Source organism: Salarias fasciatus, chromosome 20 (assembly GCF_902148845.1).
Source record: "Salarias fasciatus chromosome 20, fSalaFa1.1, whole genome shotgun sequence".
NCBI lineage: Eukaryota > Metazoa > Chordata > Actinopteri > Blenniiformes > Blenniidae > Salarias > Salarias fasciatus.
The window spans coordinates 11,891,232-11,916,818 of record NC_043764.1 but is presented as its reverse complement, the minus strand read 5'-3'; the positions used below and the strand labels follow the sequence as shown (position 1 = coordinate 11,916,818).

Below are 25,587 nucleotides of genomic sequence, written 5' to 3'. Positions count from 1 at the left end.
TACACAATAGATAGTAAATAGTATACATACAAAAAAACCCCCAAAGAGGTCAACATACATTAAACGCACAAGTGTACTACTTTGTATTCCTTAGCTCTTTTATTGCCTATGGAGAACATTTTATACTCAGTTTGCAAAGGTCTTCAACAACTGTAAAGCATATAGTGAGATAAATGTCTCCTCCACGTTATTTTCAGGTGATTTTATCAGTGAAGCAACATGCATCCGAGTCCATGAGGCGAGACGTGGCGGTGCGCTGTGAAAAACAAACTCAGTCCGCGAAGTTCTTCACGCTGTCCGTTCACCATCCGACCAGCAGTCCGGTCAGCGTCGGCCGTGCTTTCTTTCTTTGCAGCCCTCTCTGTGGCTCGGCCCTGTGTGATGGATCTCAGAAATAGTCCGTTGAAAGAGATAAAACAAGACTCGGGTGGAGGCTATACGCCCAGCAGCATGCCCATGAAGTCAGAGCCGTTCTGTATTGTGATGGATGCGCCGGCTGCGTTATCCACAAATATGGAGGTGTACTGTCCAGCCTGCAGAGGAAAAACACACAACACAGAGATGGCAAATGAGCTACATATATGCAATGTTAGGAAAGTTATGCAATTAGTTAAAGTTGTTAGTTACTTCTTCAAAAAAGTAACAAAAAGCTGCATTTGAATGATTAGGGCTCTCTATGGCTGCTCTGTCAAGCCTCATAACACATGTTGTAACAATACAGTTCCTTCTTTATGTGCACAAACTGAATGCTCTGTGTTACTATAAAGTACTAAATGCCGTTAATAATGGCGTTCATTTTGATGCAGTTACGCCCATCACTGCATAAATGAATGTCTCTTGGCTCACCTGAAGCTCCAGCAGCCCCTGCACACTGACGGTGAAGATCTTGCTGTTGCTCTCTAATCCAACGATCATCTCCAGCGAACTGTGAAACAGAAAAACCAAGCATTTAGATCTTATTTTTATGATGCTTGTGATGTTTTGTCGAGTTTTCCACATTTCTAGAGAAGTAAACATGCAGGAAACATGCATAACGTACGAGCTTTTGAAGACGTTAATTTAAGTTGGTTCATGGCTTCAAATCTTGCATGAAGGTGTCTGAGTGGTGTCCAAGTTTCCATTTAACTCTTGATAAGAAAGTCAATATGCACATTTCGCTAAAGTCAAACTTTGCACTTTAATGACTGATAATGTTGCTATAACAAAATGTTCTGTGAAGGATTACATAACGTCTTGGTTTGGCAAATATAACAAATAACAACAGAACAGAATCGATCGTTTTCAAATAAGTCACAATGTGCCTTTTAACTACTGAGAGAAGTCTGCACGGAGCGTTTCAACATGGCTGCAGCCTTTAAAACCGCACAGCAGGAGCGCTGGCTCTTGTTAAGCGGAAAATGCTACATTTTTATGGCAAATCAATCATGTTTGTCTTTGCTCCGACTGCCTGCGCAACGAGCCTCGCTTCACATTCTCTGCATTTTCAGGCGTGGGAGGGTGAGACTGGCTGGGACTTTGGCTCTGGAAACCAAAAGCCAAGCACTCTTTTGGGTTTAGGAACCCATCATAATAATATTATTTATATGTTCCCCCCTTGTTGTACCGCAGCAGAAGGAGAAGTGGTGGAGCTCTGCTCAGTTCAGGGAGCTGTTTTTTTTTTTTTTTTTCGTTTCTTCAGTGAGTTTCAGTAGTTTTACATAAATAGACCTCTGGCTTTGCGATTTTCTGTCCGACTGTATCCAATCGCTTCATTATTAGTCTCCCACGTTCCAAACAAGGGCCTTCCTGTGCTGTTAACAGGCTGCCTGGGGTGTCAAAGGTGAGTCCATAAAGATTAGTCGGGCGACAGGGACGACGGCTCGGAGCGAGACGACATTTCCTTTAAAGACCTGTTCTGCTCTTTTATACAGGAAATGCCAAACTGGTTCCATACAAAGTGTAACAGACAACACCTTTAACAGCACATAAATTCTGGTGAAAGCCGAAGCGGCATTAAACACCAATAAAATATCACTGTTATGGGGGAAAATAAACAAGACGTGGAGACAGGTATGTCAGGAATGCGCAGCGCAGTTGTTGTTGTCAGATTAATGACTCCACACAATCGATTTCACGAATTCTTAAAGGTGATCAGTTGGAGTATCACTCACCAGCATGTCAAAACAAAATCAAAAGCACATGGTTACAGTGGCGTCAGGCAGGTTGGACTGTGTTTGGATTCAGGGGGAAGCGCTCTCAGGAGGGTTTTTCTTTTTTAACAGCCAGGAATACCTACGTGTATCTGTGGCAGAGCGACTCGATGCAGATCAACACGCGGACGTTGTCCCGCGCTTTGAGCTGGCTCTTGCTCCTCTTCACCTCGTTGTGATCTGAAGGGAAGTGAGAATGTTCAAATTAAAGAGGCACGATCAGACAAACTTGTAGTTTGACGTGTTACTGCAGCCCAGACGCTAAAATTAATCCAGGATTTTCTTGTTGCTTTTTTTGACTGAAAGTTTCCTCCCCATAATTAAAAAAAGAAAAATTTTAAAAATCCAATAATGAAAAAAAGGTGTATTGCTCTGAATAACTTTAGCATACATTATAAATTACATTATATATATTTTTATGTTATGCTTGCTTAGTCGTTCACATCTAAAGTCTATATTATGACCCAAAAATGTATTTTGAATAACTTTAAAGAGACATGAGAGTGAAAAAAATGCCTTACTTTCGTTGAAACTGCATTTTAATAACCAGTCAAAGGCTGAAATAATAAAATATTCTTTAAAAAAATATTAATTTAACAGAATTTGTCTGTCGCTCAGTATGGTGTGAGCTCTGTGAAAGGAGGCTCATCCTCTCATTTTCTGGTAAATCCTGGCTTTATATGATCAACTGCATAAACGTAGGATAAGATCAGTATCACGCATATCATGCACTAGAAACTAATACTATATACTGCATTGATTTTACTAGATACAGTGTCCATGTTTTTAATTTAATATTTTTATCTCAGTACATTGTTAACACTAAATGCTGTCAGTCCACATCTCAGTTTGCACATTCAGCTTGGTTCAGGTAACTATAAACACACTGTAAAATACAAGGCTGACCACACCTTCACCGCTCACTCTGCAGTCAGGTTTAGTCACCAGATCTAATTATTTAAGATTAGAAAGAGATATAACTCTGATTTAGCATGCATACTTTGTGCAGCCATTATTTTTGCAGTCCAACATTGCTTCCTTCATAATGACAATGGCCACTAGGTGGCATCATTGATTCTTTTACTTCTTATAAGTTAATTTGTATCTCAACTGACTCATGAACAAATACAAATAAAAAGTGACATCTATTGTTCATTTGATGGTCTGGGAAGTAAATAATTTTACAAAATAATAAATTCTCTAAAAGTACACATTCAAATTTACTTTAAAAAACTTTGAAGGATTTACTGGATGAAACACGGCTTTGTGTTCAGCTGCTTTATCCTCAGTACTTACTGCAATATGAACACTTCCCACCGTTCATAATTAAAGAAATGTTTCAACTAAAAACATTAGGTCAGCTTTCATTCTGAAAGAGTCAATAATAGATTTAATGAATAATCCATCAGGAGGAGCACTTTCATTTCCCCCCCAACAGTGTTATTTCAAATTATTTAGTAAACATCGAGCATTTGCTTGGCTGCCCATATCAATACTATTTGTTTTATTTGATTTCTTACTAAATAAAATGTTATTTCTGGAAAGTAACCAATCAGTAGATAAAAAGAGGGAATCATGATATACATTTTTGTTCTTTCAAATGCTAGAATGATGATGAGCCGATTTGTGAATTAATACTGTTGTAAGGCAGTGGATTTACCGATGTGTACATTAGCTGAGAACTGGTAGATGCCGGTGATTGGAGCTGTGAACCTCCCCGTCGACTGGTCCATTCCCGACCCTCGCAGGAAGGCTCCTTTAGCGGGCGGCTGAAAGCACAGAAAAAGTATATGGAAAATGTGCACAGAAAACGTCTAGAGAATTCCACCTCTGAGATCTCAAACTAAGGACTGAGCTGGAGCACTCGCACCGGGATGTTCAGTATTGGGCATTTTACCAAAACTAATCCTATAAACTGTGTGAATTTCAATCTCGCTGTGCAAACGAATGAAATCTTCACTCTAAATTCACACACATTCTCCTAAATAGTGCTGTGTTAGCATGTTAAGGAGTTAGTAAAGTGTACCCCTCCCTCGCCCAGCCCGTCCCAGCAGGGCATAGTTCTTCCACTACAGCATGCTGTTTCAAACAGTGTCTATTTCTGTCCTCTCCACACTTTATTCCAAGTCGGAGACAGAGTGCCTTTTGTATGCCGCCCAGGGAGTGATGTGCAGGATTGAAAAAGTTGATATTTCTGACCAGAGAGGCAGTCTGAGTCTCTGAGTGGCACCGCGCACTTCGCCAGCGAGGGGGGGGGGGGGATCCCGTCTCGCAACTTTACAGCTCGCAAAACCATTATCCAGCTCTCGCTCTTACAGCGCAGTTTGAACAAAGTGTGTCACCTTGCTAGGGAGAATGAACGCAAACCGCAAAGCAAAGAGCGGAGCCCGACCGATTCGTAAACGTTTGAAACAAACTCACTGTCTGGAAGTTCTGGAGCTCCACCAGAGTCTTCTTGTCCACCACCACGGGTCCTTTCAGCTTGCAGTGGAAAGCCTCCTCTATCCGGCGGTAGGAGGTCACCCCCTCCAGGGTGAGGAGGGCTGTCGGGAGCTGGCTGGGGCTGCTCGGTCTGTCCAGGGCTGCAGCCCTCCTCTCTGTCGCCTCTGGGAGAAACGCTTCCAGATTAATACTCTGCAGAATGACTTCAGTCCACTTTTCAACACACTCCCTCAAGATGAGGCAATCAAACATGGGGCTAATGTTGTGTAGGTACAGTTGTTGGGCAGAGCAGATCGACAAGCTGAGCTGCATTTCTGGCTACCTTTAATCATCTCTTTGAATTCCTGGAGAAGGACTTCCTGGGTCACTTCTGCCCCCGGTGAGCCGGGGGGTCCCTGGGGGCCGGGTGGCCCCGGTGGTCCAGGTGGGCCTGGCTGATAGAGGACAGTAACGAGGTCTTTTCAAGGCGCTGAACCTGATCTCAAAGTCATAAATAACAACAAAAAAAAAGTCTGCCGGACTTTGTTTTACCAGGGGTCGTTTGCGTTTGCGACACTTTCCAGGAAAGTTTCCAACCGGTCGTTTGACGAAGTCCATCCACGACCCGAGAGGATCCACCCTCTGGTGATCAGAAACCTGCAGAGAACACAGCAGATTCCTCAGCAGCCAGGTAATCTGGACGCAAGCACAGCAAGTAGGTAAGAACGGTTTACAGAAATCGTTCATTTTTAGATACGTCTGCCCAGCGGGATGCGATGCAAAGAAGCAAAATCCAGTGAGTCATCATTTCTCCCTTTGGAAAAACTCCTAAGATACAATTAAATGGTGCCAGACACAAGCTAAGGTCAAACGAGGAAACCTCTTTTCTTTCTCAGCCTGTCTTTCCTGCCCAATCCATTACAGTTTGCCATCAGTCACCCGAAAGCTTTACTCTGTGCTTCTTCTTCTTTCTTTCTTTCATTCCAGATAATTCACTCAGGTGCCACGTCAGTTCTTATAGGCCCAACAGACTCAGATGAATGTAAACAAACCTCGTCAAGTGATTTTATTTTCAGCACATGAAAATTTCCATGAGCACCCTGCTGAAAAATGAGTCTGCCCGTCTGTGTGCGATGTCGATCCTGTGGGCCGCAATCCTCAGTTACCAGCGTTTGTAACGACACGTCAGAGTGGCCGACACTTCCCTCCCTCGTCCAAGGACTGACTTGTGCTTTCTTTTATTAATGCTGTTCCTTTGACTAATGCAGCGGTCTGCCACCAGCAGCTGTGGTGGTTCACTGAAGCGTTTTTTTTTTTTTTTTTTTTTTTTTTCAAAAAGGACTGTAAATAAACATTTTATTTTTCCTTAAATAAAGTTGCCAAAAACTGCTGGAGTAGATAAAACAACTCAAGCAGCTTAAAATCTTTAGATGGTTGATCAATCAAAACAGGAAGAATATCTAAAAGACTTTTACTATTAAAACAGCTAAACTCTTGAAAACAACATAAAATGAGGGAAAAATGGAAAAAAAAAGCTCATTTTAGTGTGCATAAAAGTTTCAAAAGCAGCGATTCGTAGCCATAAAGTTTACAGAAACTTGGATTAAAATAATGACCCAAATTCTCAAACAAGTTAAAAGCATGTCTCCTGTACTGTACAGAGTGAAGTTTGTGAGTTTCACTTTGAGAGCGTGTTCTGTGACGGGAAGGTATGCTCTGAAAATAACTCATTTATAATAAATCATACTCTGAGCCTGGGATCTGTTGGGGAGATAAGAAAGCAGGACGGCCCCTGGAAGCTACATTTCCATCCGCTCTGCTACAACTGCTTTGTTTTGATTGTGGTAAAATGTGAGGCTGAATGAATTCCAATTACAGCAAGCGCAAACCTCACTGCAGCCCTGCCCCGAGTGTCAGAGAGCCTTCAGCCGAGATACAAGAGGAGATAAAGACGAGCGCTGGAGGTGAGCTGTCTGAAAAGGAATTTGTTTAGGTTTGGCAGCGGGACACGGATCACTTATCTGCTAAACCAACATGCCGATTTCTTCGCTGTTAAAGGCTTTGCCTCTCGTTCCACCGCAACAAAGTAACTCCTTGTTTGTCTTTTCCAATGTGACGGGATCAAGGAAAAAAAGGGGTCTGTTTTCTTGTGTTTGGGATTTGCGCCGCTCCCTCTCCCTCGCTCTGTCTGTCTTTGACTCGCTCTACTCTCTGACAGCAGACAAAATAAACAACGTAACAGACTCGGGCCTGGCTGCGCCTCGGATTGTTCTGTGTTTCTGTTGTGATTCTGAGGCTTGGAAACAGATAAAAGTGAAAAAAAACTGCTTCAGTCAAGAGCAGTTTTACGGTTCTAAATTGTCTTTCCACAGGACAGAAGGCCAGATGGATCAGCTAATTTATCCCATGTCAGTTTTTTCTAATCTGTTTCACAGCAGGAAGTTTTAAAGACTACCCGAAGCTCATTAGCAGTTTTAGTCAGATAAGTGCATCGAAGCTACTCTCAGGGTGGACCATGAAAGAAAGGATGAAGGCCAACATCTGGCGGCATGAGCAGTTTGAGGTAGATCCAGTTGAGTTTTTCAGGCCTTTCTTGGTGTTTGCCAAAGTCCATTCAGTTGTATGCTCACACAAGGAGGTCACACTTTCACTTTCTGTACAATTTGCTGGTGAGCAGTTGAAAATAGCAAGACATCCCGTGCAGACAGGAACATTTTTGATGAGGGGGTTTGTGTTTTGGAGATTCTGCTTACACAAGAATGATCTGCTGGAACTGCCAGAGTTTCTGTGTTCATTTTTGGAGAAAGTTACCAAACATGTAGCATTACAAAAAAAAATCAATCTGATTATGACAAACAGAGGCGGGGGTGGAGGTTCAGGCTGCAAAGACAACCAAAGTAAGAGAAAATGTCTGGAAACAAAATTTGAGGTGAGCCAGCTGACCTTTAATTTGGTGAACTTCAATATGAGTGTGCATGAAGATCCTGTTTGCACCTGTTTGTTTTTATACGCGCAAACTTTCATGTATCAAACGCATTGTGACCGACACCACTAAAAAGTGGCTTTTTCCTCATTGTTAACTTTCCCCAATTTCCGTTCAGGCTTTCCTTTTTCTTGTCCCTAGCCACAAAAACACAGTCATGTTGGCATAAATGCAAGAACAATGAAGTTAGAAGCACACCGGACCTGAGCAGCAGCAGATCAACGCCGGGACGTAAACAGTGAAAGAACAGAGACTAACAGATTGTTATAAACAAAGAATATTGAATCTAAAGGAGCAGAATCCACAAAATAAATGCTAAATGAAACAGAAACCTCTGATACCACAAACAAATACCAAATGTTACACAACACTCTCAAATATCATACAAGAGCAACTGAACTCTTCAAATCCAGATTTACATAAGATAGAAATATGAAAACTAACATTAGGTTAGGATGACCGAACTGAAATGAAATCAGGTTTGATTTTAATATCGACTTTCTTAATAAGCTCTCTAATTTGCCTCTAATAGTCCTGTAACATGCAGCTCTGGAGCCACATGTAACTCTTTCAACCCCTGAATATTTTCCAAAATTATATTTTTTTCATTTGCACAATTTCACACGCACGTTTGTGTCTGTTTACCTGTTTGATATGTGGCTCCCAAAAACTATAAAGGTTGAATGCAAGTTCATAAAACTTGCATTCTAAGTTCCAAAACAAAATATTGAGCATCCATTTATTGTTCATCTTGTTGGCGCTCCAATTCAAACAGCTGGAAGATGCTCAACAAAAAAGAATGTGCCGAAAACTGTGGACATTGTAAAGAAAAAATTATTGTCTAAAATCTAATTCGTGAGTTGGCAGTTGGTAATTCCAGATAAAAATGAAGGGTTAATATATTTTTACTGACTTATATAACAGATTTTTTTTTCAAGCAAAACACTGCAAGTTGGCTCAAACCTTTGGTTTATTGTATAATTACACATCTCATTCATTGCCCATGTCAAAATAAAAAAGACGACATGTCATTGCCAGGAAATCAGACGTACTCCAAGCTTGTTATCCTCTTTAACACACGCCATTGTAATTAAACTATTAAACCCTTGCCCTCGAGGATTTTCTGTGCTCAAGGAAGAAAGGCCGTGACCAAGGTAATTATTACCCTCAATTCTGTGCTAAGAAATAACGGTAAATCACTGTATAAATAATTTAATCGTCAGGTTTTGGAATCTTCGACTGTTTCCATTAGACACTTTTGTTGATGTATGTGGACTGGAGATGGTTCGGACGGCCCACACAACGTGCCAAAAAAGTGGTCTGATTCATTGTATGCAGGTGTCGCGTCTGTCTCTCGCTCGAGAACTTCAAAGAAGACACCACGCACGCAGACGTGCGAGCCGCATCGCCCGACGACCCAGAAGAAAACCTGTCAGGAGCGTTCAGTCTCTCGCTTGCCGGCGTTGACAGCGGACAGCAAAGTAAACTGTGGAGTCCCTCACATAGCTGCGTATCGGCACGTACAAGTCGTGAGCGAAGTGGGGAGGGAGCAGCTCCAGGTATCGGTCCGAGGGGTCGATTGAAGAATAGCAGGACTCCGGCTTTGATCGTGTGCGAGCGGCTCAAAGTGGTCTCATCTGTCAGCAGGCGTGAGCACACCTCTTCGCCACACTGAGTCAGGATTGACGTCTGAAGGCGAGAATTGTTAAATAATCAACACAATATTTATCCTCGTTTGGTGAGAAGCCAGTCTTAAGAACGGAGAGCATTGTTTCCACAGGTGGGAGAGGCTGAAAATCTCTGGACAACCGGATCACGCCGTTCTTTAAATGGTGAATTTTACTCACGTCTTGATTGGGATTCTGCGTTGTTGTTTCAGACATCGTCTTCAATCACTTGTCCTAAACGGAGCTCTGATGCCTTTGAAACGCTGGAATTTCAGACATCGCAAGCGACTGTTTGACTGATTTCACCTTCTGCTTTGAAATATTTCCTCACCGTTGACATATTGGCCACTGTGTGCCTCATGCTACCACGGAAGGGTCAATTAATAAATTCCAAAATCAGCCTAAATGTGATATTGTCCGATCAAGACAGGATCACTAAGTATCACAGTAGGAATCAATCAGTATCATCTTGTGGTCACATGCCTGGTCTTTCTGTGGGGAGTTTGCATGTTCAACTGCTTTCAACCGGCATTAGATCCATAAACTCCCTCAGATTGTGGACTGGATGAAGCAGCATGCAGCTGATTGAAGAGATGGATCTCTGTGATCCTCCAGAAACTCTTGAGACCACTTGCTTATATCCTTGCTTTAAACCTGGAGTTAGTTAGTTTAGATTAGCATAAAGGCCCGAGGCATCGGGCAGCAGCTAGCGTGAATCTTACTGTGGTCTGACTCTTGGCAATTCGAGTTTTTATACAAGTGAGAAACTCTGAGAAAGGAATGATCTTTTCAAATGTATCTAAGGTTTTGACTGATCAGTGAAGGATTCATAAGCTCATCACTGAATCATTTGCAGATATCTCCAGAGAGGAACAGACAGACCGATGGTCATATTGAATGGTGTCATCTTGCCTGGAGGTGATCTGAGCTGAGTACGAGTGAGGAAAGGATATAAACTGGACCGGTTACCATCCGTAACACAACAATCACAGTAACACTTACAGGTTATGCAGAGTCACCAGTTAATGCATCAGTACAGTGGAGTTAAGATATTCCAGTAGCTAACTAAAACTTTTTGGACCAACAATCACTTTCTCATGCAACCTGGTCCGTCAATAAAAACTAGCTAAAGTTTTTGGATCCATTTAGCAATCGTTTTGTAATCATTGCTGATCATTCACAGAAGCCTAAAAGATTTTATTGCCCTCTGCATGAATAACTTGCTTGACGCGCGCTCCTTTAAATGTGTTTGTCATGTAGTTTGGGGAAAATTAGGTAGAATTTATTTGAAGCAATAAAAATGGGAAATATTTCCCCAGGGCAGCGCGCCACCAACAACACAACTGTTAAAACATGTCTGCAACAAGATACTGAAGCGCTACTCCTCTGGAGGAGGAACTTATCTTATTTTCACTGGGATGTTATCTGTTTTTCTACCTGTTCGTACTCTGGAGATGACAAGAACTCGTTTCTGGCAGCAGATTAAAAAAAAAAAAAGAAAAAAGAAAAACGTTGCACATGCAGATTTAAAGGTCGGGCGGATTGATGGAAAGCCTTTTTTAATCCCATGTTTTCACATCCCTGCACTGCTCGCTGTGCAGTCTCCATGCATGGGTGGCAGGGCCCGACGCCAGGCCCGCCGCCGCCGCCGCCGCCCCGGGAGGCAGGGAGGGATCCCCACCGGCTGCGTGGGACGTGGGGAGGGGATCCTGCTAACCTGCGTGCATCCCGGCCGTCACGCATCCACTCCCGGGTTCCACACCGCCGCACTTCACAGACAGATCGCCTTGATGATTAATCGCAGAAAAAGCTAAATACAGTTCGGCATGCGATGTTGACTCTGCTCGCTGTCTCATTACTCAAACGGTGTGCGCTGAAGATAATTGCCCCATCACACAGGGAGGATGCTGTTATTAGTCCAACAAATGTTGCATGAACACATTTGGATGTGCACAAGATGTAGTTAATATTTAATGTCGTAGGCACTTTCTCAAAGTACAGCTCGGTTCTAAATTCCACTGTTGTCCCGACAAACGATGCATTTCTTTTCTGTGAGAGAAAGTCACCTCTCAGTACAAAGAAAAGCAATATTACCTGAAAGAAAATTTGATTTCCATGTCACATCTGTTTTGTGTACAAATTACAGCTTTCAGATCAGAGTGAGTGCTCATTTTCCCCGTGGTAGGTAAGACGAGCTGTTGAAAAGCTCCAGTGATCCCGTTCCACCTCAGGTACGGCTCGGCCACTCGCTTTGACTTTGGGCAAGAGCGAAAACGCAGGATGTCATTAGATCCTCCTCCTTTTATGTGATTCATTTGTGGTTCCACACGACGCTGCGTTAAGTACATGCTGTACTTGTTTTTCTTATCTTCGTGCAACTAATTTGCCCTCTTGAGGAGATGGTTTACAAGCAATGGGAGAAACATGATCTAGTTGCACAAAGTTAAGTTTCATTGCATTTTTCAAGCACAAATTCTGGTTTGTTCCCCGATTAGCACAAATAGTAAGTGAAGAACTCTCTCATACTTTCTGCACCCAGATTATAGGGGCTCAGTAAACATCAGCTGCTACAAAAAGGAGCAAAACCCATCCATATGCTTCAACAAAAGTCCTTCCATACATGCTTCTTTAAATACATGTATTGTACCTAAAAGTATTAGGTTCAAAACTGGGACCTTAATATCAGCTGTGGTCATAGGTCAGCTGGCTCATTGGGGGCTCAGAACTTTATTTTTCAATCTGCTTTACAGCAGTTGTGTGCTTGATGAAGTTGTGATCCTGCAAGTGGTGATCAGTCATATATATTCTCACCATTGGTAGTAACTATAGTCATTGATGTACAATGTAGTAAAACAGCATCTAGTTAACTTATTTGTACATGCATTATGTCTACAAAATGCAAGATGAGAATTTGGAAATGCAGTTTCTCTAATATTCCCAGATGCATTATGGGTAAAATAAATTTTGTGTAATGTGTGACTCCTGCTCAGCTTGTTATCTATTGGTCTGCAAAGCCCCTGGCCTGACCTGAACTTGTTCTACTAATAGCACTTATTCTTTAAACACTGTGAGTTTTGTTGAATTTAGAAGTAAAATGTAGGTTTGCTTCAGAAAAATACAAAGTTACAAAAAAAGTCTTTGATTATCTCCCATTTTTACTGTAGTCTTGAACATTAGTCTCTTAGATAAACCTATGACTTTGCACGCTTTTCAGTAAACAGACTTGAGCATGAATTTCCCAGATTTTTATAACTCTTACTACTCAACATTGATTCCATCATGATTATTTTGGCCACCGGAGGTCACTGTCTAGTTTAGTTTCTAGTTTTGGAGGGTGCTAGAGAGCTCAGGCCTATATGGAGTAATGGCAATCTGATTAGTTTAGCATAAATGCCCATTTTTTATACAATAGTAAATGACAAAGTGTAATGAGCTTATAGATTTTGTAAGCTCAGGTCTTTAAATGGAGCTAAGCTGTAGGTCATGGGAGTTGGAGTTGATCACAGCTACATTCTAATTCGAAAATTATGCACCGTCATCGTACTTTTGAAAAGAAGTTCATCACAAAAATGGGAACAAAATCCTGAAGCCAACCCAATGCCATCCAAATTATGTAATCTAGCATCTGGAGCCAATCGCACCTGACGATGGGTGGGGAAAAGGTGCAAACTATCACATGCCCTCACGTTCACACCTTCAGGTTATTCATAGCGGCAAACGCATGTGAAACAAAGCCCACACGTGCACAGGGAGAACATGCAGAAGGCACACAGGCCCCACATATTTCACTGATAGCAGTTAAAAACAGCCAACCGGTCAACGGTTGTGTTCTTCTCTTGAAGTTTCTACTGTAAACCGAAGCAGAAAAATTGTGGTTTCAGCAACATGACCGGCACATGATAAGAATCAGGCGAGATTAAGGGATTTCTATAAATCTGGCATCAATCTGCTGCTGTAATAAATGAGACGAAATCCAAATAAAACAGGCGCTCTGTGTCAGTGAGGTGAAAGCACAACGCTGCGGTTTATTTTACTTGCAAATATCCAGTGTAATGACAAAAGGCTTTATTATTTGTTTCTTGTTCGCTTTCGTTCCGATGACATCATCTTGGTAATTTTTACGACGTTAAACAAGCAAAACCTTCACCTGACATGCTGAGAGCAGAGTTCACTGTCATGCCACACAGAGCGAAGGTGGGTGAGCACCGTCGGCAGCGCGCTCTCGCAGCGGCCCTGCTTCCTGTGGGACTCGGCCCCGTCTCTCATGCGCGGCTCGATCCAGAAGGTCCCACACACCGATGCATTAATCATCGCCAGGGATGAGAGAGGGAGGGGGAAACAAAAAACCCCCCCTCGCCTCGGGCTCAACCCGGCCGTTACTCAACACGCCAGGCGTGATGTTTGACTTGACTCCCTCCATTACAGCCATCACAGAATCCCCTCGCCGCTCTCCGCAGCGACAGATCCCTCTCATCCTCAGAGCTTTGACACGCCGCTCCGACGGCGTGACGCTCCACCGAGATCGGCGCCTGTTTGAAATGTTCATCATCTCATTAGAAAAATTCCTCTCGCAGCACAACTCCACACCTCGCTGTTGTGATCACTTTCAAATGGAAAATCTCCAGAGGAATGCGGGGTCCGACTGCACTCTGCCAGCGGCCCACACACGGGATTGGTCAGATAGAAGGCGAATGCCATCGCAAGAACTGTTTCCACTGGGCACAAGGGAAAAAAATGTAAATGTGGAGTGTAAATGTTTGGCTTGTTTGAGAATACAAATTGCCTGCCAAGGCAGCTCCAATGGACGTGTTGTTTTCTCTGAGACCTAACAGATGTGTAATAGGATAAACTTACAAACTGCCCAAGAAAAGCAAGTTTACCACTGTTCATGGTGTGTGGCATGCTCTTTTCTCTCTCTTTTTTTTTTCTTTCTCTCCTTTGCTTTTCTTTCCACAAACCCAGATAGAGTGGCACCAACAAATACGACCTTGAATGCGTCCACTTCCACAGATGTCAAGCTGAAATCTCAGGTTCCTTCAGAGGTGACAGTGTTTGGCAAAGACGCTATCTGGCATAACATTTCGTCTTAGGAGTGATTATGTCATTACCGTCTGATTGTGGGAGATGAGATGAAAAGAATGTCAGAGAGGGAGGCGCTGGGGGCTAATCCTCACCGAGGTGTTCCCTTTCAAGACCCTTTCTATGGGGCTTTGTGAGGGGCTTACACGGCATGCTGCCCCAGTTTTTCAGGGCCACACCGCCCCTATCGGATGTCCCAGACACAGCGGAGTCAGCCCGGGCCTGTGAATGACAGAATCAATGGGCTGGGAACAACATCACCGCAGGTCTTTAAATATCTGCCCACCTAACTTTCCCAGGCATTACATCACGAGCCCGTCAGTCACCGCAAAGCGGGGGCCCAGTGTTTGCGAAGACACCCTGCTCCCCGCGGGACGGGAGGCAGAGGAGCGGGGTCCCAGCGGGGTGCAGCCCTCCGCAGGCTGCAGAGTTGACACAAGGTCATCGTTCAGAGCCACAGCTTTTACAGAGCGCACCAAGTCAAATAAACGGCGCCCGGCCTCAGCCACCTACAAAGTGTTCCTAAAGACAGGAGGAGACCTCACCGCGTGGTTTCACGGGAGGGGGAGGCGGTGGACGGCACCGTGAGACGGACTGGTGAGGACTGAAGTGTGGGCTGGTATATAGGGCAGCAAGGGTTACATGAGAATGCCAACATAATGGGTGGGCTGAAAGCAAAACAAATAGACTGTTGGAAACCTTCACAAATATGCATCGCCAGCAGTAAACCAATAAATAACAGAGTCAAGGGCCAAATGTTGCTCCTGAAAATGGACATGTTCCACATTAATGCTTTTTTTTTTTTTTTTGCAGGAGTATGTTTTCTAACATTGCTTTTTTTGGAAATATCTTCAGAAAACAGAAAGTCTACATCTACTGCTGCAGTGCTGAGGTGTTTACGATCATCTCACCCTGGATTTTAGCGCTTGATGTGCTCGCATGTGTTGGATAAGTGATGGCAGACACCCACTGCACGCACTAGTTGATGCATTGATCAGCCTTTAGATGTGCACATTCCTGGCATTCCTCTGGAAGTCATCCATTTAGAGTTTCACACATTTTACTCCATCAAGTTGTCTGAAGCCTGACCTGCGAGGGCACACCTGTCCGGCGCAGAAATCTGCACACATCTCACCTAATCTTCTCCAGGCTGACATAAAACTTGAATCGTAAGATCGTGAATGAATCGCAAGGTTAAACATATCAAAGCAGTTACCTTGATGCTCCCGCCGACCTCCTCGCTGTTGGATAGAGTTGCATTGTGCGTCTCTGTTTGCTGCGGAGTGGCCTCCTTTGGCCTCTTTCTCTCCTTCTTAGCATCCACCCCATCCAGGAGGACACACTGAGTCCAAAACACTGCAGCCACCACAGCCAGAGGCCCGGCCCCACACCACATCTTCACACTCTTTTTCAATCAGCACTAGGATCCCTGCAGAAACGGCCTTAAATCTTCTGAGGGAGGACCGTTCCTGCGGTTAGACAGAAGCTGAGGATGCCCACAAGGCTCACACACACACACACACACACACACAGAAGGGGGAAAAAATCAGAGTGGAGGAATGCAGCTTCAGGGACTCCCTGTCCAAGAGACTGTCAGACTGACTGCTGCCGCCGTTTGCTCCCCTCTTGATGAGCTCTCAGCCAGCGCAGCGTCGCGGGGGCACTGTTAAGTCTAGCCAGAGAGCCAGGAGGCTTACTCAACTATGAAATGTGTCAAGCAGAATGGTCCAAGGGAATGACAGATCGGCGCAGATCTGACAGCAAATAAACCCATTAGTGAGATTTTTCACGCTTTCTGCTCTGTTGGGGGGTGAGGTGTTGAGGGGGGGAGTTGGGGCGGGGCAGGGTGGGGTGGAGTAGTAGTAGTAGGGTCGGGGGGGGGCAAGAGAAGAGGCAGGGAGGAGGGGCGCTCAAAGCTCAGGGTGGGCCGTGTGTTTGGAGGGGTGGTGGGTACTAGAGATGGATGACAATATTCTCTCCCCCTCCCTCGCTCTGCCCTGCTGTTTCTCACACTGAGCGGTGCATCCAGGCTCTTGCAAAGTGGCTGGAAAAGCTGCGAGATCCAAGGAAGGACGCCAGAAACGATGCAGGTCAGCATTCATAAAGCAGTCTGTCAGGAGATGGAAGAGGTCCACAACTGATCTTCTTTCCTCCTGAAGCTTGTGACAATGCTTTAAAAAAAAAAAAAAAAAAAAAAAAAAAAAAAAAAAAAAGTCTGCAGGTAACAGCAGCGTGACACACCTGGCTGACAGTTCCTCGTGCAGAGATTTAGCGCCTCCAGGCTCCCCTGCTTACCTCCTCTGTTGCTCTCCTTGCCCCTCTGGTCTTGGTAGCTCCTTTGCTCTGTGACTGAGCTTACAGGAGGGCTCACAGTGGAGTTTTATCATCACCCATTCTCCCTCCCTTTGCTCCCTCCTCAACCCCCCACCCACCAACCCCACCCCCTCTCTTGCTCTCCTGTATCTCTCTCTCTCTCTCTCTCTCTCTCTCTCTCTCTCTCTCTCTCTCTCTCTCTCTCTCTCTCTCTCTCTCTCTTTCTCTCTGTATTGGCAACCTCACTAACTTTTTCAGCTCTGCTTTATCTCACAGATGAGAGAAGCTCAGGAGGCTCTTTGGCAGAAACAGCATGTCTCTGTAGTGGTGCATCTGTCATTTTGACTTATTTTAAATCCTTGTTGTTAAAAGATACAAATTTACTCACCTTTTTGTGTACAATTTGTACAATTTATACAAATACTCATTTAAACAGAGTGTTGATTATCTTTTTCAGGATTGTGTTACTCGGGGGTATGTGTCACTTTTTAAGCGCTCCAGTTGGAGGGAGAAAAAGAGTGAAAGTAATACTTATATTTCGACTGGTTTAAATTGCAGGGTTCAGTAAATAGCCCATGACTGATGCGACCAAATTGTTGGTCTGGGTATTCCTACAATAAGCTTATTTGTCTAAAAGGAATTCAACCCTGTCATACTCTTAATAGGATAAATGACATGTTTGCTCATGAGCGCCTACCACATATTTATAACTTTTTTTGGAAGGTCTCCGCGCTGTTTGTAAGTATTAGCACAGCGCCACCCAGAGGCTGCAGATTGAAGCACAACAATCCTCAAACGTGTGTACCCATCCAATATGGCGCTGTACTGATGACGCTCCACTTCCTGCACACGCAGGCAACATAAACAGGAAATTGCAGTCAACACAGAAAACTTGAAACAGGAAACAGTCAGAACTCGCTTACAAAATAAATTTAGTGACGAGTAGGTGCAGAACGAGGGACTGAAAATAATTGCTTCTGTAAAACTACTGTTACATTTTTCAAATTACTCAGCTGCAACTCATCAAAGCATGGAGCCAGGTTTGGTTTCTTGAGCCATCTCCGTTTACATTTTGTTTCTGATAGGACTGAGTTGGTTGTGCTTCACTGCTCACATGCTGTCTTGGTTACAATGGATGGAAAACTTGTTGGTTGGAGACAGTCAGAAAATGCACAGGATCCTTCTGTAAAGAGAAGGACCCTGTGACAATAAAGAGAATTTAAAAAAAATAAAACATACATAACATTGTACTGCTCAAAGTCAGAACAGTTTTACTTTGAAGGTATTTTCCGGATGTTATACTGGTGACTTGTTTCTCAGAGAGTCTTCATCCTCCATCCGCCTCTCCTTCTGGCAGATTCTGTGTGAAGCACGACAGAAGTGTCTCTCAACCGGCGTCGGGCTTCACAGCTGGCTGTGTTTCTCTGCGGGGGGGCTGTAGTCCGGCTGTTCGCTCCTCGCTGGAAGAGGGGGCGCGGTGTCGGAGCCACGTGTACCGGAACTGGAGGCTGACAGCTGGGCTGAGGAGGCGCTAGCCGCTAGCAGCTCGATAAGCTCACTGCGGTGAACCGACAGCCACACCGGAGCCGCCTCACCGGGACCGCCGCTTTGCAGGTCTGGTATTTCTGAGAGGCCTTTTTAATTCGTTAATTAATATTTTGACCCATTAATAACTCGGTGTTGCGTAGCACCTCTCTGTATTAGCCTCTTAGCTCAGCGTCACAGTGTAAAACAAACCCAAGCTACCCAACAAGGCGCTAAAGGTTATTTCACCTTATTGAATAATTTTACTGTGTTAGTGCAGTTTTAGGTAATGTTGAATTAAAGCATAATATGAATGTTTATTATGGTACTGAGTATACTGGTTAATGTTTTAACCTAATGTGGCGTTCGAAGACATCACCTCAGAACAGGAGCGTCTAAATCGGTAAAAGTGTAACTTTATACGATCTAATCAACAATGTGCGTGTCCTACTTTTGAATAAAACAGGTGTCGTGAATACAGGATGTTTTAAGCACTCCGGTAACATTCTGTATTCGTGATACCGTGTTAGCTCATTACAGGTAAAGCGGTATTGTTTGAATCATGTTAACTATTAAGTTCTTACTTAAGTAAACTCGTATAATCTTTGTGTTAATAGTCCATTCAGCTCTCCAGCTTTCACACTGCAAATATTGATTAACATGCTGACTGTTTTCAGTCGGTTTTGAGTTGTTTGAACTTTAAATGGCATGATTGTAAAGAATAACAGATCCACATTTCAACTGCACAAAGAGATTAGATGTATTTGAAATAATTAAGAAATTGACTTTAGGTTCACTAAACTAGATCAAGAGATTTTGTTGTTGTTGTTGCTACAAATGAAACAGTTCAACAAATTCATCACAGGGCAAAAACAGGCACACATATTTACACCTATGTGCAATTTTTGTCGCATTTAAACTCAATCTCATGTTCATGGGAAGTTTAACGAGAAAACTGCATGGAGAGTACAGCAAACCCGATACAGAAAGGCCCCCAAGCTTAACTCGTGCCAGGAATCAAACTGTTTTGATGGAGCTCAGATGAAAAGTTTACGATGGGCGTTGACGATTGGCGAGAATGACGTTTTAGAAAAACAGCAATAAACAGAGCACCAAGAGTGATACAATAAAAAAATGAAAAGTAGGGCACGTTATTAGGCTAAAGGTAATTCAAATAACACCATAGTAGCCATCACATGGTTGCCAGTCTATGATTGTGAGTCTTCGGCAGTGATTTGAAAGAGGTCACTGATTCTGTGAGCCTGATCTCCTCAGGCAGGCCTCTCCAAAGCCCATAAGAGATCAGACCGCAAAAGGACCGGTCATGCTTCACTTTGGACTCTGGAACAGCTAAAAGTCCCTCATCTGCAGTCAGATCTGAAACTCATGGAGTCAGTAATGTATGAAATTTGCTATTGGTGCATTTTTACTTTAAGTCATATTCTATTGCAAAAATAGGATTAAAAAAAATCCCCATCTATGTAACGGTTTTGCATCTTGGATCTTTCCAAACTGACATCAGGCCACAGACAGGCTGCGGGATGGACAGCTCTCCATTATTAATCATTTTCTTTTACATTTCATCACACAGTCATGGCTGTTTGGAGAAACCCGCTCTCTGCGTCTCTGCTCCTCTGCGTCCTGCTTCACACCGTCCATGTGAACGCACGGCCGGCCAACATGTCATCGCTCAAAGATAAGCCTCAATCCAGCAAGGACGAAAATGAGATCCTCCCTCCGGACCACCTGAACGGGATGAAGCTGGAGCGGGACGGACACCTCAACAAGGACTTCCATCAGGAGGTTTTCCTCGGAAAAGAGTTGGAGGAGTTTGAAGAGGACTCCGAGCCCAGGAGGAACAGGAAGAAGCTGATTGAAATTTTCACCAAGTAAGGCATACATATGCAAAACCCACGGCCCTTAGCAAAAATATCTTTTTTTAATGTGAGTAGAGTTTATTCTAACAAACTATTAGCAACACAAGAGAGGAAAAAGTCAATTATTTGAGTTTATTGTAGCACTAATAATACACTGCTGGAACCAGTTACACTGAAAATATCATAAATCAACATATATCAACCAGTGCAATGGTTGGTCTTTACCTAAACAGTCTAAATGTAGTGCTGTGTGTTCGGGCTCAACATACTCCCTGAGGTTCCCAAAGCCTCTTCCTGCATAAGGTTCAATGAAAGCGGATTTTGTCGAGTCATTGTGGAGATGAGTCGTGTTACCTGAGTCGCAGCATCTCAGGGTGGATTATATCCACTCTGCCTGACTGGAGGTGGTGTTGCTTGCAGCAGCCATTGTTCCGAACAGGTTGGCACCCAAATCCTTGAGAGACGAAGCAAAGTACTTTACATGCCAGTTATTTTCCTGACACAGCCTGCATTTCACCTCGTTTTCATTTTCCAGGTGAATATTTCCACAAGCCGTGCTGGTTTTGCGAGAAACCAGCTTTTTTTTTTTATAGCTGCAGTGCTCTTGAGCAGTTCATAAAGAATGGCTTCAGCTGTAGAACAAATGAGTAGCTTGAGGCTGAGTGACACTTAAACCACTTTGCATATGAATGAATACCGTGTGGTTAAACTAAATATATAAATGCAGACTAGTGAGGGTTTGTAATTGTTCACCTGACTGTTTACTAATGGCAAATAGTTATTATATAAACAATTAAATTTCTTCCAAAAATGTTCCCGCTTCAGAGTTGACTTCAACAATGACCAGAGCGTGAGCGCCAAGGAGATGCAGCGCTGGATCATGGAGAAGACGGAGGAGCACTTCCAGGAGGCCACCAAGGAGAACAAGAACAGCTTCCGAGCCGTTGATCCGGACGGCGACGGTGAGAGTCCGCCGCTCCTCACAGTGTTGAGTCCCTCTTTCAGTCGAGTTGTGACTCTAAATCAGCGCTCTGCCTCGCAGGTCACGTCACGTGGGATGAATACAAAGTTAAATTCCTGGCCAGCAAAGGTTTAAACGAAAAAGAAATTGCAGAGAAAATGAAGAAAAATGAAGATCTGAAACTGGATGAGGAAAGTAAGTGCAGAAGTATATCTCTTTCTTTACTTCTTATTTTGAACACCGTCACAAATCCTTGTGGTTTTCAGATGTAAAAAAACAGAAAAGTCTAACTGTTTTTTTCCTCTCCTCGCCACTACAGCCCAGGAGGTGTTGGAAAGCCTGAAAGATCGCTGGTTTCAGGCTGACAACCCTCCCGCTGACCAGCTGCTGAACGAGGAGGAGTTCCTGTCCTTCCTGCATCCCGAGCACAGCAGAGGAATGCTTAAGTACATGGTGAAGGAGATTGTGCGTGACTTGGGTACGTTTCACTCAGCCAGCAGTTCAGATAAGATCCTCGCTGACTCAAAACTGCAGTAAGTGACGGTTGAACGCTTACCCTGGCAGCAGTAAGAAGAGCTTCATAATTGTGGACCATCACACTTAAAATTGATAGATCGGTGCATTTTAGAAGATGATAGTTTATTTGCATAACGAAGGCATCCAGCAACACTGGCATTCAAAAGTTGTTGAGATTTGTGCGTCCTCGGCTTCGCCTGCTCAGGTGGGCCTTTCATTGAATTTAGGCTTGCTGCCGCTTTCTGCCTAGACTTTATTTTTTTTGTTTGTAATTGTAGGTTTTCTTTGTTGCCAGTCTAGACCTTCACTTCTGTTGAATTGTCATGCAGGTTCTGTAAATACTATGTTTGAAATCACTGAGCTCTACTGCAGTAATATCATTAAAGACAGCTCAGAACAAAAGTCACAAGAAAGAGCCTGCCAGTCTAGACTGAGGGCAACAGAACACATGTGTCAGAGGCAGGACAGCAGAACAGGGAGTGACAGGCCCGTCTGGGGCGGGGTGCGTCAGAGAAAGGCGTTATCCTCCCTTTTTATTAGGGCTGAACGATATGGGCAAAATTTCATATCTCGATATCCATGCCAGATATCTCGATATCGATACGATATATTACAATGGATTCAGTGAAAGTTAAGCATTTTTCAGAAAAATAAAAACATCAAAATACAAAAAGATGTAAAAAAAAATGCAGTTTTATTTATGAGAACTCACTGCCAGTACCACCAAACTCGTTTGTGCAGATTCTGCAACCGCCCTCTGCCATCAGCTGTCAACCATTAAACGAGATTTGTGATTGGCTGGCCTTACCTGTGCATGGGCAAGCTTACATGCAGGGCAAGCAGGGGAAATCTTGATATCGTTGATTTTGAGAAACTAATGTCCCGAATGTTCATATCCCGATATCGATATGATAACGATATATCGTTCAGCCCTACTTTTTATGGAGCTGGCTGTTGAATATCTGTGCTGCAAAATTATAAGTATTTCAATGTCACCTCTCATTCACAGCATTTCTTATCGTTGTGCACAAACCCAAACCTCGCATTGTTCAGCGTGTGTGGTGAAGCTGTGAACGATTTGAAAGAGAACTGTTTGCACTTTTCAGCATCTCCTGAGGAGCTGGCCTTCGGATAACGTAGCCTTGAAGCTTTACATAATAGGTTTGCTTTGTCTCAGTTAGGACATGTTGATGTTTTTAGGGCTAAAGCTCAGTTGGTAGAGCGGGTCGTCTTATAACCGGAAGGTTGGCAGTTCGATCCCCGCTCCCGCATTGTGAGAGTGAATGGTTGGTGGTGGTCGGAGGGGGCCGATGGTGCAGATCGGCAGCCTCGCTTCCGTCAGTCTACCCCAGGGCAGCTGTGGCTACAAGAGTAGCTTATCACCACCCAGTATGAAGAGAATGAATAATGCAATGCAATGTAAAGCATCTTTGAGTGTCCTGAAAAGCGCTATATAAAACCAATGCATTATTGTTATTATTATTATTACAAAGCTGACGGCCTTCACTCTCTTCTTGCAGACCAGGATGGTGATAAGAAGCTGACGCTGTCGGAGTTCATCTCTCTGCCTGTGGGCACGGTGGAGAACCAGCAGGCTCAGGACATCGACGACGACTGGGTCCGAGAGAGGAAGAAGGAGTTCCAGGAGGTTATCGACGCCGACGCCGACGGCATTGTGACCATGGAGGAGCTGGAGGTGATTTGTTTTTCCTTCTTTCCTGTAATGTTTGCGTGGCGATTTAGATTCAGGTATTACAGGTTGGACTGGAGAGAGCCGAACTGCAAGCCTCTTTTCAGTTTCAGAATAAAATGTGACGGAGTGATTGTGAAAATAAGACTGAACCACCTGTGATTGATGTCCCAGGAGTACATGGACCCCATGAATGAGCACAACGCTCTGAACGAGGCCAGGCAGATGATCGCCGTCGCCGACGAGAACCAGAACCGCAGCCTGGAGCTGGACGAGATCCTCAAATACAGCGAATACTTCACAGGCAGCAAGCTGATGGATTACGCCAGAAACGTGCACGAGGAGTTCTGAGGAGCCGCCTGTCCTCCTTCCCTACACCTGCAGGGACAAAGCGTGGGAGGAGAAGGGCGTGCACGGTGTAATAAGATATCCCAGTGTGCAGTTCTGTGTTTAAAAGCCTCGCGTCGAGCCCCTCTCTCGCCGCGGACGCCACTTAGCGCCCCCCTGCTTCAGCTCCGGACCGTCGCCAGTCAACACGCTCTGCCTCTGGACAGTCCGGACGTGAAAATGTTTCCCATCAATCTGAGCAGAGCGGCATCGAATCCAAATTCGTTTGTGTTTTTATCGTGAAGCGTGTGTATATATGAGAAGTTTTAGATTCCGTTTTGACGATGCAGAAGAACCCCGCGGCGACGTCCGGAGACTCGTCTGCTTCCAGTGTAAATATTTGTGCTCGTGTCTGAGAGAGGGAACACCTGAGGCCCAGTAATTCTGCTGAATAATGCAACCCTTAAAGAGAGATCTCGCACACACACACACACACACGCACGCACACACACAGTTACGTTTTACATTCGTCAGCCGGGAAGTGATTGTGTGCCGTCCGTCCGATCACAGTAATAAGGTTTAAAAGCCACTTTATTAGCATAAAATAAGCCAACATAGCTCAGAGTGTCTTTCAGGGTAATTTAGCAGTGTGTCTGTTGTTAAAATGTAGGGAAATATTAATATATGAGAAAAATGTGGGATCGTTGACCAACTGAAGGAAAATTCCAGGTGTTATTATTAATATTGTAGAGAATTGCACCTTAATAACATTCAGCAGCTACCAACACTACTCACTGCAAGAGGTTTTTTGCTTTTATTTTCATGTTGGTGGATTTATTTATTCATCTGATTGACTCCATTCTAAAACGTCACAGGCGTACAGTCGTTTTCAACCTGGCATCATCATCATCCTCCTCATCTTCGCAGGCTACTCTTTTGAATGGCATCATCTAATCCAAATGCATGTGCAGGCAGCAGGAGTCACATAGAGCTTGAACCTGTGGAAACGTGCAGCATCCCGCTGCAGCCGCTTCAATCCTCGGTCCGATTGTAACATAAGATTTATGATAAGAGAATGTGACAGCTTTATAAAACTGTACTGCAAATATATCGGTAAACAATAAAGATTTCTATCGAATGATGTGCACCTGGATTATTTTGTCACTGCGAGTGTGATGTGGAAACCAGAGTATTCAGCTGAAGGTTTTGCAGACATTTGGCCTGTTGATTTGAGAGCAACCTTTAGAAAAGTGTTTGCTTACGTACACTGACTGGAGTATTGAGTCCCCACGAACACAACAACATACCAACATAACAAATCAGCCTTACTTCGTTGTCAATTCTTATTTGTATTCAATCTTTTTTCGGTTTAAGGTACAACACAGGAAAAATCTTATGATCCAATCTGCTGATAAAAATTGAGGGGGGGCCAGCAGAGGAAACGTCTCGGCACAATAATAGCATCTCTGCTAAAGACATTGCACACTGTATTAGAGTAAACTCCTCTTGGTATTTTGTGCAATCTGAAATACTTGCCAGTTCCTCACGAAGGTGGTATATTCGGTGTTATTTTGTACAATTCTCAACTCGGTTTGAAGTTGCTCAGCAGTTATTCCCATAAACAGTAATTCTACTGGTGTGACTCCAAAGAGGGGTGGTGCAGTGGTTAGCACTGTCACCTCACAGCGAGAATGTCTTGGTTTGAATCATCAGCTGATCCTTTTCTTTGTGGAATTTGCATGTTCTCCCAGAGTGTGTGTGTGTGTGTGTGTGTGTTTCCTCCCACAGACCAAAAACATACATGAGGCTTCATTGGTGACCCTAACTTGCCCCTAGGTGTGATTATGAGCCTGTTTACTGTGATGGCCTGCTCTCACCCGTAGTTCACTGGGATTCATCTGGATTAGAAGATGAATGGACGGGACTCACAACAAAATGAGACATGATAAAAATCCTACGTTTTTGGTAAAGTGGCAGGTTTTTCTACAGACTCCTGTTCTGCTGAGTTTTGATCATTGAATAATTTCCAGATCCCAAAGT

The 25,587-nt window shown here is 43.9% G+C and overlaps 2 protein-coding genes across 3 annotated transcripts; one reads left to right on the top strand and one right to left on the bottom strand.

The window, feature by feature from the left end:
- Positions 1–249: 249 nt before the first annotated feature.
- On the bottom strand, positions 250–16,675 carry c1qtnf12 (C1q and TNF related 12). 2 transcript variants are annotated; one of them, XM_030119504.1, is made up of 9 exons: positions 16,581–16,675; positions 15,556–16,449; positions 5,163–5,267; positions 4,954–5,065; positions 4,611–4,795; positions 3,850–3,958; positions 2,276–2,369; positions 847–925; positions 250–533 (listed from the first exon to the last, which is right to left on the bottom strand). In XM_030119504.1, the coding sequence occupies exons 2-9, from the start codon at positions 15,733–15,735 to the stop codon at positions 435–437; spliced, it is 963 nt and encodes a 320-aa protein (XP_029975364.1). In that variant the 5' UTR covers positions 15,736–16,449; positions 16,581–16,675; the 3' UTR covers positions 250–434. The 2 variants fall into 2 exon arrangements, with proteins under 2 accessions (XP_029975364.1, XP_029975363.1); XM_030119503.1 differs by having other exon boundaries at positions 15,556–16,675.
- A 1,301-nt stretch (positions 16,676–17,976) lies between these two features.
- Positions 17,977–24,688, top strand: sdf4 (stromal cell derived factor 4). Its single transcript, XM_030119388.1, has 7 exons — positions 17,977–18,266; positions 19,768–20,065; positions 20,879–21,015; positions 21,096–21,209; positions 21,334–21,492; positions 23,051–23,226; positions 23,395–24,688. The coding sequence occupies exons 2-7, from the start codon at positions 19,770–19,772 to the stop codon at positions 23,569–23,571; spliced, it is 1,059 nt and encodes a 352-aa protein (XP_029975248.1). The 5' UTR covers positions 17,977–18,266; positions 19,768–19,769; the 3' UTR covers positions 23,572–24,688.
- Positions 24,689–25,587: the final 899 nt, after the last annotated feature.

Bases quoted from the DNA above. Each gene is read 5' to 3' on its own strand.
- c1qtnf12 (XM_030119503.1), bottom strand. From the start codon at position 15,735: ATGTGGTGTGGGGCCGGGCCTCTGGCTGTGGTGGCTGCAGTGTTTTGG. The intron at 5,066-5,162 runs GTAAAACAAAGT...GTCCTCTATCAG, and splicing joins GCAAACGCAAACGACCCCTG to CCAGGCCCACCTGGACCACC. The intron at 926-2,275 runs GTAGGTATTCCT...TCTGTTTCACAG, and splicing joins TCGCTCTGCCACAGATACAC to TTCGCTGGAGATGATCGTTG.
- sdf4 (XM_030119388.1), top strand. From the start codon at position 19,770: ATGGCTGTTTGGAGAAACCCGCTCTCTGCGTCTCTGCTCCTCTGCGTC. The intron at 20,066-20,878 runs GTAAGGCATACA...TTCCCGCTTCAG, and splicing joins CTGATTGAAATTTTCACCAA to AGTTGACTTCAACAATGACC. The intron at 21,016-21,095 runs GTGAGAGTCCGC...TCTGCCTCGCAG, and splicing joins CGTTGATCCGGACGGCGACG to GTCACGTCACGTGGGATGAA.